Here is a 16,310-nt window from a genome sequence, read left to right as displayed (position 1 = left end):
CTAAGTTCATATGAGCCTCAGGGTGCCAGAGGGCAGGCACAACTCACGTGGGGCAGTTTCATGATGAAGTCATAGGCGTTGGCCTCCTTGACAGCTTTCTCGATCTCATCCATGGTGACGTTCTCTCGGCCATAGCGAATGTTTTCAGCGATCGTGGTGGCAAACAACACAGGTTCCTGACTCACCACGCCAATGATTTCCCGCAGGTACCTCACATTGATGCTCCTGATGTCCTGGCCATCGATACTGACCTGAAACAGAATGTGAGGTTGTCACACTTTAGAACCATGGAGTCAGAACGATGTGCAAGGGTAGCGCTGCTGGCTGCATGACCACTCACCACGCCCTCTGTGGGGTCATACAGCCTCTGCAGCAGCTGGACCGTGGTGCTCTTCCCACAGCCACTGTTGCCGACCAGGGCCACCGTCTGTCCGCTCTGCACCTTCAGGTTGAGGCCCTTCAAGATCTGCCAAGACAGGAGAGAAGCTAATGTTAGGGCAATTTCCAGGCGGAGATGCGTGTAGATTCTATTTGCTGGCATTTCAATTCGATAGCATGCAGATTTTACATATATGGTTTTCTCTACAACCGTTTAGAAACTATTAAGAACTTTTCACGCAACAGAAAACTGTCACCATACCTGAACTTCTTTTCGAGATGGATAACTGAAGTGAATATTTCTGAATTCCAAATTTCCTTTAACGTTGTCTGGTTTGTGCCCATTCGTTGAAAAGCTGTCAATACTGGGCTTCTATAGAGATGGAAAAATTGGCAGAGATCACTGAGTGACAGTAATGGCTTCAGAAAGAACTTTTTAAAGCGATAGAGAAACTATCTCAAACTAGAAACTCCTTTATTAGAAGGCTAAGCTGGCAGGTCAGACTCACATTATCAATTATCTTGAAGACTTCATAGGCGGCTCCTCTTGCGTTGGCGAAGGCCTCGATATTTGGAGATGCCTGTCCGATACTGAACGCCCCAATTAATACCGAAAAGAAGACCTGAACATGTGAAGAAAAACCATTGTGTTACTTTGTTTGCCACAGTCCTCTCCCATTTCCTCTCTCCTCCAGTACAGCTAATTACATTTCTAAATGTCAGGGCAACCTAAGAATACCAGGTGTTAAGAAAAATCCTAAAATTTACAATGTGAAAAGAAAGTTTAAACTTCCCATAATTTCATTTTAGCCTACAATGCAGAATTAATCTCACCTTTTCAGTGAGGCAGCGACATACAAGCTCTAGCTGAGTGTTACAATCAAACATTTTTTTTCTACTTTTTCAACGACTAACAGTTTTTCTTTAGGTCATAAGGGGGCTGGGAAATGGAAACCCAACACTGAAGAGCAAGGGAAGAGACGGAGGTGCACACCCTGAGTTAGTGAAGAGCAAGGGAAGAGACGGAGGTGCACACCCTGAGTTAGTGAAGAGCAAGGGAAGAGACGGAGGTGCACACCCTGAGTTAGTGAAGAGCAAGGGAAGAGACGGAGGTGCACACCCTGAGTTAGTGAAGAGCAAGGGAAGAGACGGAGGTGCACACCCTGAGTTAGTGAAGAGCAAGGGAAGAGACGGAGGTGCACACCCTGAGTTAGTGAAGAGCAAGGGAAGAGACGGAGGTGCACACCCTGAGTTAGTATTGCCAGCTAGACATCTGCAGGACATTCTCTCGGAAAATTCAGTCTTCCATTTCATGGGCAAGAACATAAAAGACTCTATTTGTTCTCTCCACAGGTTGTATCAGATGACCCTGGCTGTGACAATACTTTGTAGGTTCTAAAGCACAGGCCAAGGGTTGATTCTTTATGGGGGCTCATCTCCCAAGTTTTGGCGTTACTTTGATAAAAAAAAAAAATATTTGTCTGTACGGGCTTGGCATTATTTACTTCTGTTGGCAGTTGATGGGAACTAACATCACCCGTTTATTTCTAAATCCATTCAGGGATTACTTTTGCTCAATAATTTGGGCGGAAGAGGCTTTTGCTAAGTGAGTCTGTAGTCGTTACTCTTTATAGCACTAACAAACAGGTCACATGATTCCTGTTACACATTTGGCAGAAGGCATAATGGAGATTTGAAGAGTGTTAATGATTGCTCAAACCTTACAGTTACTGGGTAGTGCAGTTGGAATTTTAACCTATTGGGTCTGATATCAAATCCTGCAGTCTCCGTTCTAAATTCTGTTTGTGAAACAGCTTTAGTCTCCATGGATATGGGATGGAAACTTACTCTTAAGAGTCAGGACTACAGCTCAGTGGTACCAATGCATGTTAGAGAATCTTCAGTAGAAATAAAATCAAATCAGATTCTTTATATCAAAATTAAGAAGCTCATATCTTAACCGCAGTTTAGGTTTATCCGGGTTCATTATCACAAACAAAACAAAAACTATCTTTGTAAAATTTGTCCATATCTAAAAAGCTTCACATATAAAGCACAGTTCAAACAACAATAAGAACAACAACAAAAACCAAGGAGTAACTATGAAATTCATGCTATATATCTGAATCCCAAGAAAGAGAACTATTTTAAGGGAATTCAAAGAATTATGGTTTGTCGTTAACTCTGTCTCTTTGTGGTTAGCCTAAGACAAAGAAACAGAATGAATTTTCTAATAAGATACATATTCAGTTTGATTGCAAAAACAAATGAAATAATGTAAAGGGTAAAGTCTTTTACACTTGCTTAAATTCTAAACTGCAGAAAATATTTGTGATGGCTAATACTGATTGTCAGCTTGATAGAATCTAGAATCATCTTGAAGACCCTACTCACTGAAGGCTTCAATCTATTTGAAAGGAGAAAACATGAAAGGAAAATGCCAATGAGGGGTTCCCTGCTGGAAACCAACCTCCTAGGAGAATGTTTCTCTACACCAGCCTGAAAGGTATGCAGAGGTCAGCAAGTGCAACTGTGGCCCAAGGATGCTGAGTAAACCGTGAACTGGCAACAAATGTGATAGCATCATCCACAGGGTACGGGCTTTATAGCCATGGAAGATGCAATAGCGGCTGCGGGGGCATGAAGGTTTCAGAAAGTCACTAAGACAAAGCAGTGTGGAACAAGTTTGGATTCCTAGCAAGGAGGCCCTGAAAGACCACGTGTAAAGCTGTAAGTGGAGCCTGACTTGAAATGGAGACTCCAAGACGTTGAAGATGGTAGGATTGTTAGACAGAGATGGTGCAAGAGACAGGTCATGAGTACTACAGAGAAGAAACCGGAAGGATGGGATGATCCAAGGCTTCGGATTCAAGATGATTTCACCAGAAGGCCCAGATGCCTCACATAGCAATGTGGGGCTTTGGTATTTTCTCTGTTTGGTTTCAGGCATGTGATCTTTCCTTGCTGTCTCCATGCTTCCCTTTCGGAATATGAACATTCTGTGCCAATGTATATGGAATATGTAACTTAAAACTTGATGTTATAGGGGCTCAGTTAAAACACTGCCTGAGTCTCAGACTATATATACTTTTGAACAGATACCGTTGGGACTAACAAAGACTATTGAGACTTTCAGAGTGAACGTCTTTTGTATTATGGGACAGCTCTGAGCCTATAAAGACAAGGGAGGGAATGTTGTGGCTTAAAAAATTCTATATTTGGATATCAAGTTGGCAAGGGGTAGAACTGTGATGGTTAATTTTTGCCAAGTTGATGGGATTTAGAACTCAATAGAGTTTGAGTATACATTCAACCTACATTTTTCTACATGTGAATAGTCAATTAGAGAATAAAAGTAAAAAACCTTAGTAGCAAGTTTGATACAAAGAAAAAAATTTCATCAAATTCAAGCTGCAGACGTTGGTAATGTTAATATTAAGGGGTTGCAATTCCAAACCCTCCCTTGCTATGTAAGAGATCTGGACCTCCAGATGGAAATGATACTAATATTTAGGCCATGGTAGAAATTGTACAACAGATCTACAGGCAAAATTGATGCATTTCCTTTCAACTCTTTAACCTAATAATGCATATCTCTAGCATTTAACACTTATTCAAAGTATACTTTTTCAACACCACTCAGTTGCTTTAGAACTTTTTTTTTTTGATTCATGTGTCACTTACAGTGAGCACTTGTCCAATAGAGTATTCTTTCGAGATGACCAAGGAAGTCCCGTACCAGAATGCCAGAGCATATGATGCGTAGATAAGCAGGAAAGCTGCGCCCATGGAAATGTTGGCTGTGATAGCTTTCTTTATCCCAAGCTTTTTAGCTTCTTCTAAATTTTTATTGTACCTGGCAGAAAGAAGAAAAGCAATTATGTAGACTTAGAAACCTTATGGAAATGTGTTAGTGTATCATGATTGCTATTGGTCAGTTAGAATGTGCCCAACCCTATAGGACACATGTATTTTCTCCACGTACTGACATTATGATATGTTATTCCTATTTTATCCTCTTCTTGTAGAAAGTGATATCGGGGTGTGTAGAGAGTATTTTTCTTGTGGGAATCTTCTAAAAGTTCCTTCCTTCCTTCCTTCCTTCCTTCCTTCCTTCCTTCCTTCCTTCCTTTCTTCCTTCCTTCCTTCCTTCCGTCTTTCTTTCCTTGGTTTTTAGAGACAGAGTTTCTCAGTGTAGCCTTAGCTATCCTGGAACTCACTCTGTAGACCAGACTGTCCTGGAACTCACAGAGATCCATCCACCTGCCTCTGCCTCCAAAGTACTGGGATTGAAAGTGTGCACCACCACTGCCTAGCCTAAAAGTTCTTATGTGAGCCTTAGAAACAGTGAAACCAGTGAAGTGATGTTTAGCTAGCTTCTAGAATGTGTATTATTTCATACATAAGAGAGAAGACACAAAAAGCAATTATTTTTCATTCAAAATATAAATTTTTAAAAATTAATTAATAAAAGAGATTGAATGCTAGAAAATCCTAAACACAAGAAGATCATTTAAGTCTCTACAATTTAGGGAAGCTTTTGGATAGACTGTTTCCTAAATTGTCTCCTTCTGGAATTATTGGAATGATCGATCACAGGATAACACACGTAAGGGTGTATTTAAAGCTATGAAGTGCTCTACAATATTTTTACATTTAAATAACCTACAGGAATTTTCTTTCTCCCAAAGCTGTTTTAAAACCATTGACCTATTACTTTGTTCTTTTTACTAGTATACTTTGCATATATTGCTTATGCATCCTTCCTTTGAATGTCCCCTGTTGTGTAAGGAAATGTAGGATGGTAGACTCTAACATGCATCAAGGATGGACAAAAAAGCCTGTCAATAACTTTGTAACCTATTTATGGTGCAAATCTTAGAGAATACCTTAAGACAGTGATTCTCATTCTTCCTAATGCTGCAATTTAGGGAACACATACAGATACCAGGTCGATACAAATACCAGATAGATACAGATAAATGGAAATATAGGGAGAGAAGAGGAAATAAACAAGCAATACTGCGATTACATGGGTCTTTTAAAAGATTAGCTTGTAAATGAACATGTCATCGATATAAAAATCATCCATTCATTAGAGGCTCTAGCAGGGAAATGATAATTAAAAATGAATGTGTAATTAACAAAACAGTGCCTAGAAAACATTCTCAATTATCATGAAGAAAAGTGTTAATTATGCAAGTAGCTATTTATATAATTGTGCAAGTAGCAGTTTTGGTTAAGCAAACAAATCAATACCAATGGGGAAACATTTATAAAATACAAGTGAGAAAAAACACGCATACAAATTTTGGGTATGGGAGCATTCTTTGACAAGGTCTTACTTTATAAACTCAGGCTGACCTGGAACTGGGGGTCTTCTCGTCTCAACTCCCCAAGTGCTAGGGTGATAGGCACAGGCCACCATACCCAGAAAGAAAGTACTTTTTGAGAACAACACTGTCCTATTGAATTAAAGGCCTTCACAATTATAGTTAAACGTTTATTGCAAAAGAGACAAATGTCACCAGTTATTTTGAAGAGAAAGTCAGACAAAGACTGATGTTGAAAGCATATGAAAGAGAACTGGAAAGAAAAATCTAAAGAAATGTATGTTTGGTTTAATAATAATCTATGGCCAGCAGGATGGCTTGTTGCCTCCAAACTTGCCAACCTGAGTTTGATTCGTGCAACCCCACGGTGGAAGGAGAGAAGCCACTCCTGCAACTTGTCCTGTGACTCTGGTGTGCACCCACGTGTATGTACAGGCACAAACCAGCACACTCTGACATATGTACCCCACAGCGAATGAACTGAAATGTAAGATTTAAAAAGTTTACAAAATCTTGTCAATTCTAATTCTGAGTTAAATTCCAACATCCAGGTCTTCCCATCACCGTCTTGTCCCTACCTCCAGGTCAGGTTAATACAATCCCATTGCTGTCTGTGATCCCACCCTTTGAATGTTCTCATCTACTCACCAGGACCCGTCCAGACAGAGGAACAGATGGATAAACTCCTCAGATTCACACCTTAGGACAAGCCCATACCCTTGGAAGAAAATACCATCTCTTCTCTATAGCTCTCACATCCTAGCCACACCCCCAATCGCCCTCCGCTGGCATCAGCTTCAGGCTCACATGCATTGTAATATATCTCAAACTACACCAAAGTTTTTGCCACCTCGGAGACTTTGGTAGACTGTTCTTCCTGCCCAATCAATCCCTATCCCTGCTTTTGAAGACCTTTCTCACCTCAGGTCTTAACCTAGATAAAATCTCCTTCAAGAGGGATTCTCTGACCACCATAGCTTAAATTTCCAACCTTAGAATAGTTGTTTGATCTTTCTGGAACATTTAAAAACTATAATTTAACACTCCTGTGAAGTGTACCTCTTTGACTCTCATTATACTTTGTGTCTAAATCACACATCCTCTACGCGCTCTACTAAATATTTGCTCCTTTGTAGTTGACTATGCCCCCTTTCCCCTCTCACATGAGTTTATACTTCATGAGGATATGGGCTACATCTGACAGAATGCCATCCCATCATTAAAGAAGACTTCCCATTTTACTTACCAATCTTATTTTAAAGTAAAAGAGAAAATCTTGCCCTAAACCAAGCAGATCATCGATATTGTCTTCTTTGAACTATGACCCATAGCTAATACAAATTATCTTTGCGGAAGTGAAATACAGCATGCAAGGAAGAGTTCTCCTAACACATATGTACAGCGTAAAAGATGACTCTACAGTGACTGTCCATATAAGAACAAGATCCAGCGCTGTCTGAATTGGAAAGGCTCTGGCCACATGTCCTAATCTCACTGAAAAACTTCCCTTCTTTCTTAGATATAGCCATTATTATGATTTACAAATACTTCCACATTTTCCTTTATAGCTTTACCACACAATATCTAACCTCCAAAACAATACAATTTAGTTTTTCTATTTTTAATTCACATATTCATAACATTAAAATAACACATCAAGATATTATCATGATGGGTATCAAGTTTCAAAGATACTGTGCTGCTGCTAGTATATCAATGGAGCTGATGAATAATGTTAATTTCAATAAATTAGCATAATTTCAGAGATCTAGTAAATAGGAAAAGTTCTCAGAATATTAGGAAGCAGGTAATAAAAAGATTTTTAATTTTTGTACATTTTTGGATATTATTGATCATAGTTCAACTATGCAGGAGCCTGAACAAGAAAGACAGCAGCTAAAAAATGTTCTTACAGGGTCTAGAGAGACGACTCAGTAATCAAGTGTGCTTGCTATGCCTGCAGAGGAGCCAGGTTTGGTTCCTAGCACCTAAGTCAGGCAGCTCACAACCAGTTGTAACTCCAGTTCTAGGGCATCCAAAGCCTTCTGCGGCCTCCATAGGCACTGGTGCACACACAAAAACGGGGACACACATATACACATAAATTTAAAGATGAATCTTAATTAGTTTTTGAAAATTGTCCCTACAGATCTTATGTAAAACATAAGTCATTTACACTTTTTGTTTTTGTATTTTTCTTTCAAGACAGGGTTTCTCTGTAACTTTGGAGCCTGTCCTGAAACTAGCTTCGTAGACCAGGCTGGCCTGGAACTCACAGAGATCCGCCTGCCTCTGCCTCCTGAGATTAAAGATGTGTGCCACAACCACCCGGCGACACTCCTTTACTCTTAAGAGAATCCAGAATTAGTATAATGGGACAAATAATAATCATCAGAGACATAAAACACATTTCAGCCTTAGGAAATTATTTTATGGCAACAACCATCTAGAAAATGTTAGAATATTCTTTGAATAGCAGCTATAAGAAGAATACAAATACAATAGTTTTTTCCAGAATTTTACTGATGTTGTTTTATATATATACATATATATGTATATATATACATATATATGTATACATACACATATATGTATATATATGTATATATATATATATATACACTTAAGAAAATGATGAGGCTGGAGAAACGGTTCAGTGATTAAGAATCATGGTTCCCAGCACCCACACGGCAGCTCACAATTGTTTATACTCTAGTTCCAGGGGAATAGGCATCCCCACACAGATATACATGCAGGCAAAACACCAAATGCACATAAAATAAAACATAAATAAAAAACCGAAAAAAGCTCTAGAGACTCTTTTTTAAAAAAAGAAAATGAGAACAATGTCATAATTAACACTGCCATCCTAAAATGGCATGTAGAATCACAAAATTCATATTTCTATCAACTTGAAAAAAAACTTCAAACCTTTCAAGTTCTTTCTTTTGTCCTCCAAATGCAATCACAGTTCTGATGGCCGCTAAGACTTCTTCGGCAACGGCTCCCGCTTTCGCATAAGCTTGAAGCTCTTTATCAGTAAATGAAGATAATATCTGTTTAAAAATGCAACTTCAGATTATTAAAATATTAGCAGTTATAAATAAACAAATGCTGGTTGAATATTAATACATGTGAAGAATGAAAATCTTTCAGTTGTCTTTGGCCATAATATTCTATTAGCACATATATATGTGTATATATGTATATACATATACACACACACACACACACATATATCACCATGTAAGGTATCTCAAGTTCCTTTTTCTTCCATTATTTTTTTGACAATGAAGATATAAAACAAATTATATGAACCACAAAATTTCCTACTGAGTATTTCATGGATAATCATCAAAGCAACAATTGGAACTTTGGGAGATGTTATATTTCAGAAAAGAAAACACTTACCATTTACCACAATATAATCATAAGCCATTATAGAAAATGGTTTTATGGCTAAGACATGCGGTATTCCCAGAAACTCTTAGCAATACCCTGTTTCAGAAGTGTTAGGGTGGGAGACTAGAAGAATGTAGAGGACCGAGCTTTTTTTTTTTATCTTTTTAATAATTTCCTAGTTTTTAGCTGGTAAGTTTTTGCTGTTGCCTTAAAAGAATTTAAACAAATGAAACATTTTTATGGTAGCTATTTTAAAATCATACTCTGATAATTCCAATATCTTATTTACCTCAGTGTGTAGATCAGTAAAGTGTGTGTGGGGGGGGTGTTTGTGTGCACTTCCTGGTTGAGGGCACAACAGGGGCCTTTCTATCACATTCTAGACATTTTGCCTATGTTAGAGAAGCAGGACACATATCCTTTTCAATATGGTCAAAACCCAAGATTTAAAAAATGCAGAAAATCATATCAAAAGATTATCAAAGAACATAGATTAAAGTAAAAGTCTCAACAGATTACCAAGGACTCCCTTTATTAAATAAATAGTATCAGAAGCAATTCAAGATTAATTATTAAAAAATTAAGTAATGGTCTGCTTTCCCAACAGAGTAGATATCAATATACTTTAGTTTTTCATTAAGTTCTGTTTTGTGAAGAATTTGCACCTAATTTGATCAATGTTCTACCAAACAGAAAAATCAATTAAGACAAAGCAGCTTTGCCAGCTTTCGGCTGATAACCATCGGTAACACCGTTTCCATCGTGTTCCCGAGTAGCAAATCAGCAGCATTCAGGACTTCAGTTACTCTGTCTGCTAAATGAGCTAATGCCTATGCTTCAGCTATATCTGGTGCACCTAGAAAATGGCTAATAAAGGGAGCTACTGTTTGCAATAACAAAACAGCACCCGTTAGAAAGGGGGTTGATCCCAAAACTTCTCACCAGTTACAACCTGGATTTTCATTTCTTACAATTTTTATTACATGTAACCTCATGAAAATCTAAATACTGAGCCAATCTCTCCATCACATAGCTACACTTCCATCAAATAATTTTATAAGATAAATTACGTGCTGATCCAGACTTGGAAGATTAGTCACAAATTTATGAGAGGCATGTGGATGGAGTGAAGAGAACGTCTGTGTCTCCATGATGGAAAGAGATGATTAGAGGCTACAGATTTACATGTGTCCATGGCTGGACAGTACTTCCATCAACTACTTGTACTGCAATGGATTTAAATATATATATGCATATATTTGCATATATATACATATATACAGAATCACTTGTACCTATGACAAAAAGATAAAATCCGTTTACAGAATAAACAAATCTATACACATACAAAATACTAAAACTAAAAACTGAATGAGACGTTTAGTCTTCCCTGAATTTGAACCTCTATTTTCTGAAGAAAATGGCACTGTGATACTTCATGATGGTGATGGTTTAAATGAGAATGACCCTAATGAACTCACGTGTTTGAATACGTGGTACCCGGTTGGTGGAACTGTTTGGGAAGGGTTGGAAGGGGTGACCCTGTTGGTGAAGATGCGTCACTGAGGGTAGATTTTGAGTTTTTGACAACCCATGCCATTCCCAGTTAGGGTTCCACGCCCCACTCTGCCTTGTGCTTGCAGATAAACATGGAACCCTCAGCTTCAGCTCCAGCGCCTGCCTGGCCACTGCCAGGTACTCCACCATGATGGTGATGGACCAACCCTCGGGAACTGTAAGAAAGCCCCCAACTCTTCCTTATATAAGTTCCTTTGGTCATCCTGTCTCTTCATAGCAATAGAAAAGAAACCAAGATTGATGTTTACAGACTTTATGGGGTCACATCTTTTCCCATGAAGGTCAAGGATAAGCTTAAAATTTCCTTCCCTCTTTTTCATTTCTTTTTATAAATACTCTCATGGCCAAGGGCAGCATGAAGCACTATGGGGTTATCTCAGCTTAGCCTGCTGATGTTTTAACAGAAAGTGTGAAATCACATATAAAATTCACAGCCAGGGTTATTATGGTTCAAAGATTCTTCCATGAACCATGGGAAAGAGCTTAAAATGTGGACTCACAGACTTCACCTACCTTTGCCCAAATGCCAGCTGACAGTCCAAGAACAGGGCTAATGGCCAAGATCACAAGGGTTAACTTCCAGCCACGAGTAAATCCTATTATAAAACCACCAAAAAATGTTGCCATTGCCTGAAAGAACATTCCAATTTTGTCACCAATTCCTTCATTAATTTTGGAGACATCACTAAAAGAAAAAAGATTGTGTTACAAGTAATGTCAGAACCATAAACACAGAATTTTTCTACTGAGACTAGTGTTGTTTTGTTGGGAAGGACGACATTAACTTGTGCCTAGGATCTTTGTATTTGCCTGGCCCTTCTGGGAAGCCATGATGAAGGAAAGCTGTCATGTCCAGTAGGAGGTTTGTCCTTAACAGTATTTTGCGCCCAACGTGACCTCAGAATATAGACATGGGATGTCTAAGACAATTCACTGTGAAATTTCAAACTGCTCAGAGATGTGTGTATATGGCGCGGTTCTCTATGAACACAAATCGTTCAGTTCATTGTGTCTTCTGTGAAGCATATACAGGAGCTCCCTCCTCCTTTCCAATTTCTTCCAAGGACACCATGGAGTCCTGGCAGGATGGTATTCAGTGGGGCTGGACAGACCACACTGCCATTCTCTGCAATCACTGCTCTGCTCACTGCATTTGACTCTGCCAGTCTGGCCCTCATTGAGTGCCAGGCAAGGAGCAGCTCCACCCCCTGTCTCTGCCAGTGCACTGGGAACAAGAAGCTGTGTAAGACACAGGCACTGCTCACAAGGCTTTACTCTGCTCAGTGATGCACCTACACTCCTAACAGGGTGGTGCTATCTACTTCACAGCGTTGAGAACAAAAGTGTATCTGACGTCAGCATAAAACTAGGTACTCACTCTGTGAGCCGGGTGTTGAGCTCCCCAACGTCATGCACGTCAAACCAGCCTATCTCCTGATTCATTATCGCGTGGAAAAACTTCTGTCTAATTTTGTGTATTTGTCTTCCAGCCGCCAGGCACCAAAATGAAACCTGAATGTAGGCAACTATGAGCACACCAGCACCAATCCCCGTGTAATAGTAGGCGTACCTGAAAAACAAGAACACCGTAGTGCTGTTTTCTGACCAGTCCTTCCCTCTGAACACAACTGAGTCTTACTTCTTCAGCTCTCTGGGTATCCCACCATGCTTAACAGACAGGAAGGGGTTGAAAGGAACAGAGCTGCCATGTCAGTGTGCAACTATGTCTGTACTAATGTAGAGGAATGGTTAATGGTTGTGACTGCACTGGGGAAAATCCCAGCTCTTCACTTAACTACAATGTAAACTTAGGCTGGCTGCTTAATAACCCCAGCTTCCATTATATTTTATGAAAAAAAGAGAAGAAATACAATATGGCGGAAATGTACTCAGGCCAGGGTCTAGTGCACAGTAACTACTCAGAGGATGCCAGTGATTTTGAAAGACCGTCAGTGTACAGGCATATAATTTAACATGAACAGTTGGAGTCTTATTACATCAGTATCAACTGATGAAGCCTTTAGGGTGGTCTTTGCACTTTGGGAGAGGGAAAGATGTGATGGATTTGTTAGAAAGTAGAATCAAGAGGTGGAAATGGTCTCCTGCTATTTTGAACTATAAGTTTAGCAGAGCTTGGAAGATGAATGACAAAGAAAATTGATAGTGTTTCCATGCTATCTACTCAGCTGGCTATTGAGAGCTACTCTAAAATGTTCAATAAATCAAATGGCTTTCCTCCCAGTTGAAACATTTAACCAGGTCTTCTAGAAAAGCTGAGCAAGAGTTTTCTTGCTGTGTTTCTATAGCTAAAGATCCCATGGCTTCACTAAGCACTCTGAATGTAGGTTCAATAGAAACCCTGTGTCTTGTAATTGTTTTTCTGGTGCTTGTGATGGAAACCTCACGTCTTATCCATGCTAGGAAAATGCTCTACCACCAAACCACACACCTCTTTCAAAGAAAATATCCTAAAATTAACTAAAGGATGCCATTTTGCATATTTTAAAATATTCTTTACTTGCCATCTTTGAATAAGAATGCTTATACCAAGTACTAGATTTAAAAATAGATGTATAACACACAACTAGCCTTTTATGTTATGCTCACAGCTTCAAGAGCAACCTATCAGAATGTTGCTAAGCAAACCATCATTCAAGCTGTATAATATAAACTATACCTATTAAAGATGTTATTGGAACATTACATTTTAGTTAATGGATAACTGTATAATTAATTACTGTGTAAATGATATTGCAAGAAAGAGTTCAAAGCAAGTTCCATTTAACAAGTAGAACTTATACATGATGAAATATTGATGTGCTTTATTGTAATGCATTTTAAGACTAGTAAATTTGACTATTTAAGAGAGTAGACTTTCCCTTATATTAAAAAATATGCCTCATTATAGTAAATATTTATAAGTATTTCATTTTCATCTTTCCAAATGTTATTGTATCTTGACTTTCTTTACAACTATCAGAGAAATCATAGTAAGGACAGAGCCATTATCGTATTCAGGTTCACCAACACATACCTTTGTACATCTGTTACAAGCTCGTCCACAGAATCAATGTCACTGTGCATCAATCATTAACAAAATAAAAAGTCTACCCATGTCATTTAAGGCCAGAGTGACTCTATTTCTTCTGGGATGTTGTTTTTTTCCTATTTAGCCTTAGCTGTGGAGTTTAAAGGATTTCTGTTTACTTATCTTACTTATCATTTTCTCATGACTGGAAACAGCCAGGAAGCAAACTACTCACTAGGGAACGATTGAAAACAATTATTGTAAATTCAAATATAGCTAAGGGGCTTTCCACTCCTCTAATTCCCCTGCATATTGTATTTTATCTTTGCAACTGCATACGTAAGTCTAACTGAAGTTCAAACTTAACTTAGAACATTTTATGATATAAACACTTTGCTTTCAAAAAATACTTATAATGGATCCTCCATGAAAACTAATAAAGACAGTCTCAAAGCTTCTAATTGTACTATTATAATGTAACTATAACATTACTGTAACTATACCAATGCAGAAAAGAGCAGTAGCAATAAGGATAATGGATAATTACGTGGTCATCTCATCCTCCAGGTTGCTAAGACTGATTGTAAAGTTGAATTCAGCTGGAACGACACAAAACAAACACACTTGATGTTTCTTTGGTTTCCATTAAAACCCAGCATACAGAAATAAATTATGATACGATAGTTTACATAAGCAACCCCCAAAATTCTACCAAGGAACTTCTACAACTCATAAACACTTTCAGTAATGTAGCAGAGTACAAGATTAACTCAAAAAATCAGTAGCCCTCCCTTTACACAGATGATAAATGGGCTAAGAAAGAAATCAGAGAAAAATCACCCTTAACAATAGCCACAAAGACCATAAAATATTTCTGAGTAACTCTAACCAAACAAGTGGAAGACTTGTATGAGAAGAACTTTAAATCTTTGAAGAAAGAAATTGAAGAAGACACCAGAAAGTGGAACAATCTCTCATGTTCTTGGGTAGGTAGAGGTAACATAGTAAAAACGGCGATCTTACCAAAAGCAATCAATTCAACGCAATGCCTACCAAAATCCCAGAAAAATTCTTTACAGACCTCGAAAGAATGGTGCTCAACTTTCATATGGAAAAGCAAAAAAGCCAGGATAGCCAAAACAATCCTGTACCATAAAGAAACTTCTAGCCGGGCAGTGGTGGTGCATGCCTTTAATCCCAGCACTTGGGAGGCAGAGGCAGGCGGATCTTTGTGAGTTCGAGGTCAGCCTGGTCTCCAAGAGCTAGTTCCAGGACAGGCTCCAAAGCTACAGAGAAACCCTGTCCCAAAAAGCAAGCAAGCAAGCAAACAAACAAACAAACAAAAAGAACAGACACGGAATATCCAGGAAAGAGTAGCCAGTATCTGGCTACCTATGCAGACCCCAGAGTGAAACCTCAGAAATGGAATGGTTACAAAGTGTATTGAGAAGACATCCACAGGACAGCACCCAGAACCACCTTGGACCTGGGGAAATTCAGATTCTAGTGCTCACAAGGGAGGAGAACAAAAAAGCTCAAGTCAATTCCTGTATGGATGGTGCCAAACATCATTTGGCCCTCTCATCTGCAGTTATGTTGTGGGGCTGGAGTGTACCTCAGTGGTAGAGACTGCCCATGTGCTAAGTCTTGGTTCAATCCCCATCAGTCTAGAAAACACAGATATGCTGGTCTCAGGCGAGAGCTACACTAAAACCGCTAAGCTATCCTAAACAATTGCCACTTTAGATAAAGAGGGACTCAGAGTTTATATTATGTTGTACAAAATGAGGGATTTTTTTGCACACTTGGGTTCTGAAATATCATATCCATTATGCAGATTTCCAGACCCAGCTCCCAGCCCTTTGCCATTCCCATCTTCTAGAACTCTCTCTGGTTCCATAGAACCCCACTTCTGAGCACACCAAGGAATTTACTGTTCTCCAAGTATTCTGTCTATGCCAGCTACTTCTTCCTCCGCACTTTTCTTCATTTTCTTTCTTAACCTGATTATTTTTCTTTTCTTTTTTTTTTTTTTTTGGTTTTTCGAGACACGGTTTCTCTGCAGCTTTTAGAGCCTGTCCTGGAACTAGCTCTTGTAGACCAGGCTGGTTTAACCTGATTATTGTTCACTATTTTTCCCTCCAGGAAAATACCCCTCCTTCACAAAGAAGCCGAAAAAAATAAATAAATAAAAATGACCCCTTCTCAAATGACTTCGCCATACCATAGTGGCTCACCCTGTCACAGAATCTCACGGCAACTGACACAGGATTAAAATTTCGAAGTCAAGGCAGAATGAAAATATGGCTGCTTCTAGCCGGCCCCTCCCACTCCTCTGGATGTAGACTGAGAAAAACTGGGCGATGTTTGCGTTCTGTGTCCCCGTGTTCAGCTAGTTGTGTCGCTGCTATAACCCAGCCTGTTCCAAAGATGGGAAAGTCGTCTCAGAAAGCCCCCACCAGGGACGCCTTTAATGCCATCACTCGGGAGGCAGAGGCAGGCGGATCTCTGTGAGCTGGAGGCCAGCCTGGTCTACAAGAGCGAGTTCCAGGACTGGCTCCATGGCTATTGAAAAACCCTGCCTTGAAAAA

At 39.1% G+C, this 16,310-nt stretch overlaps 1 protein-coding gene across 1 annotated transcript in view; it reads right to left on the bottom strand.

Moving 5' to 3' along the window:
* LOC119803921 (ATP-dependent translocase ABCB1) overlaps positions 1-16,310 on the bottom strand; it is a 72,669-nt gene that overhangs the window by 31,524 nt on the left and 24,835 nt on the right. The window contains exons 5-13 of the mRNA XM_038315404.1: positions 14,267-14,318; positions 12,070-12,261; positions 11,205-11,376; positions 8,643-8,767; positions 4,063-4,234; positions 888-1,001; positions 641-751; positions 341-466; positions 48-251 (exon numbers count right to left, since the gene is read on the bottom strand). Coding sequence (XP_038171332.1) covers positions 48-251; positions 341-466; positions 641-751; positions 888-1,001; positions 4,063-4,234; positions 8,643-8,767; positions 11,205-11,376; positions 12,070-12,261; positions 14,267-14,318 — 1,268 coding nt within the window. The remainder of the gene's footprint in view (positions 1-47; positions 252-340; positions 467-640; positions 752-887; positions 1,002-4,062; positions 4,235-8,642; positions 8,768-11,204; positions 11,377-12,069; positions 12,262-14,266; positions 14,319-16,310) is intronic.

The sequence above is a fragment of the Arvicola amphibius genome, chromosome 18 (assembly GCF_903992535.2).
Source record: "Arvicola amphibius chromosome 18, mArvAmp1.2, whole genome shotgun sequence".
Lineage (NCBI taxonomy): Eukaryota > Metazoa > Chordata > Mammalia > Rodentia > Cricetidae > Arvicola > Arvicola amphibius.
This window is presented reverse-complemented; position numbering and strand designations above follow the sequence as displayed.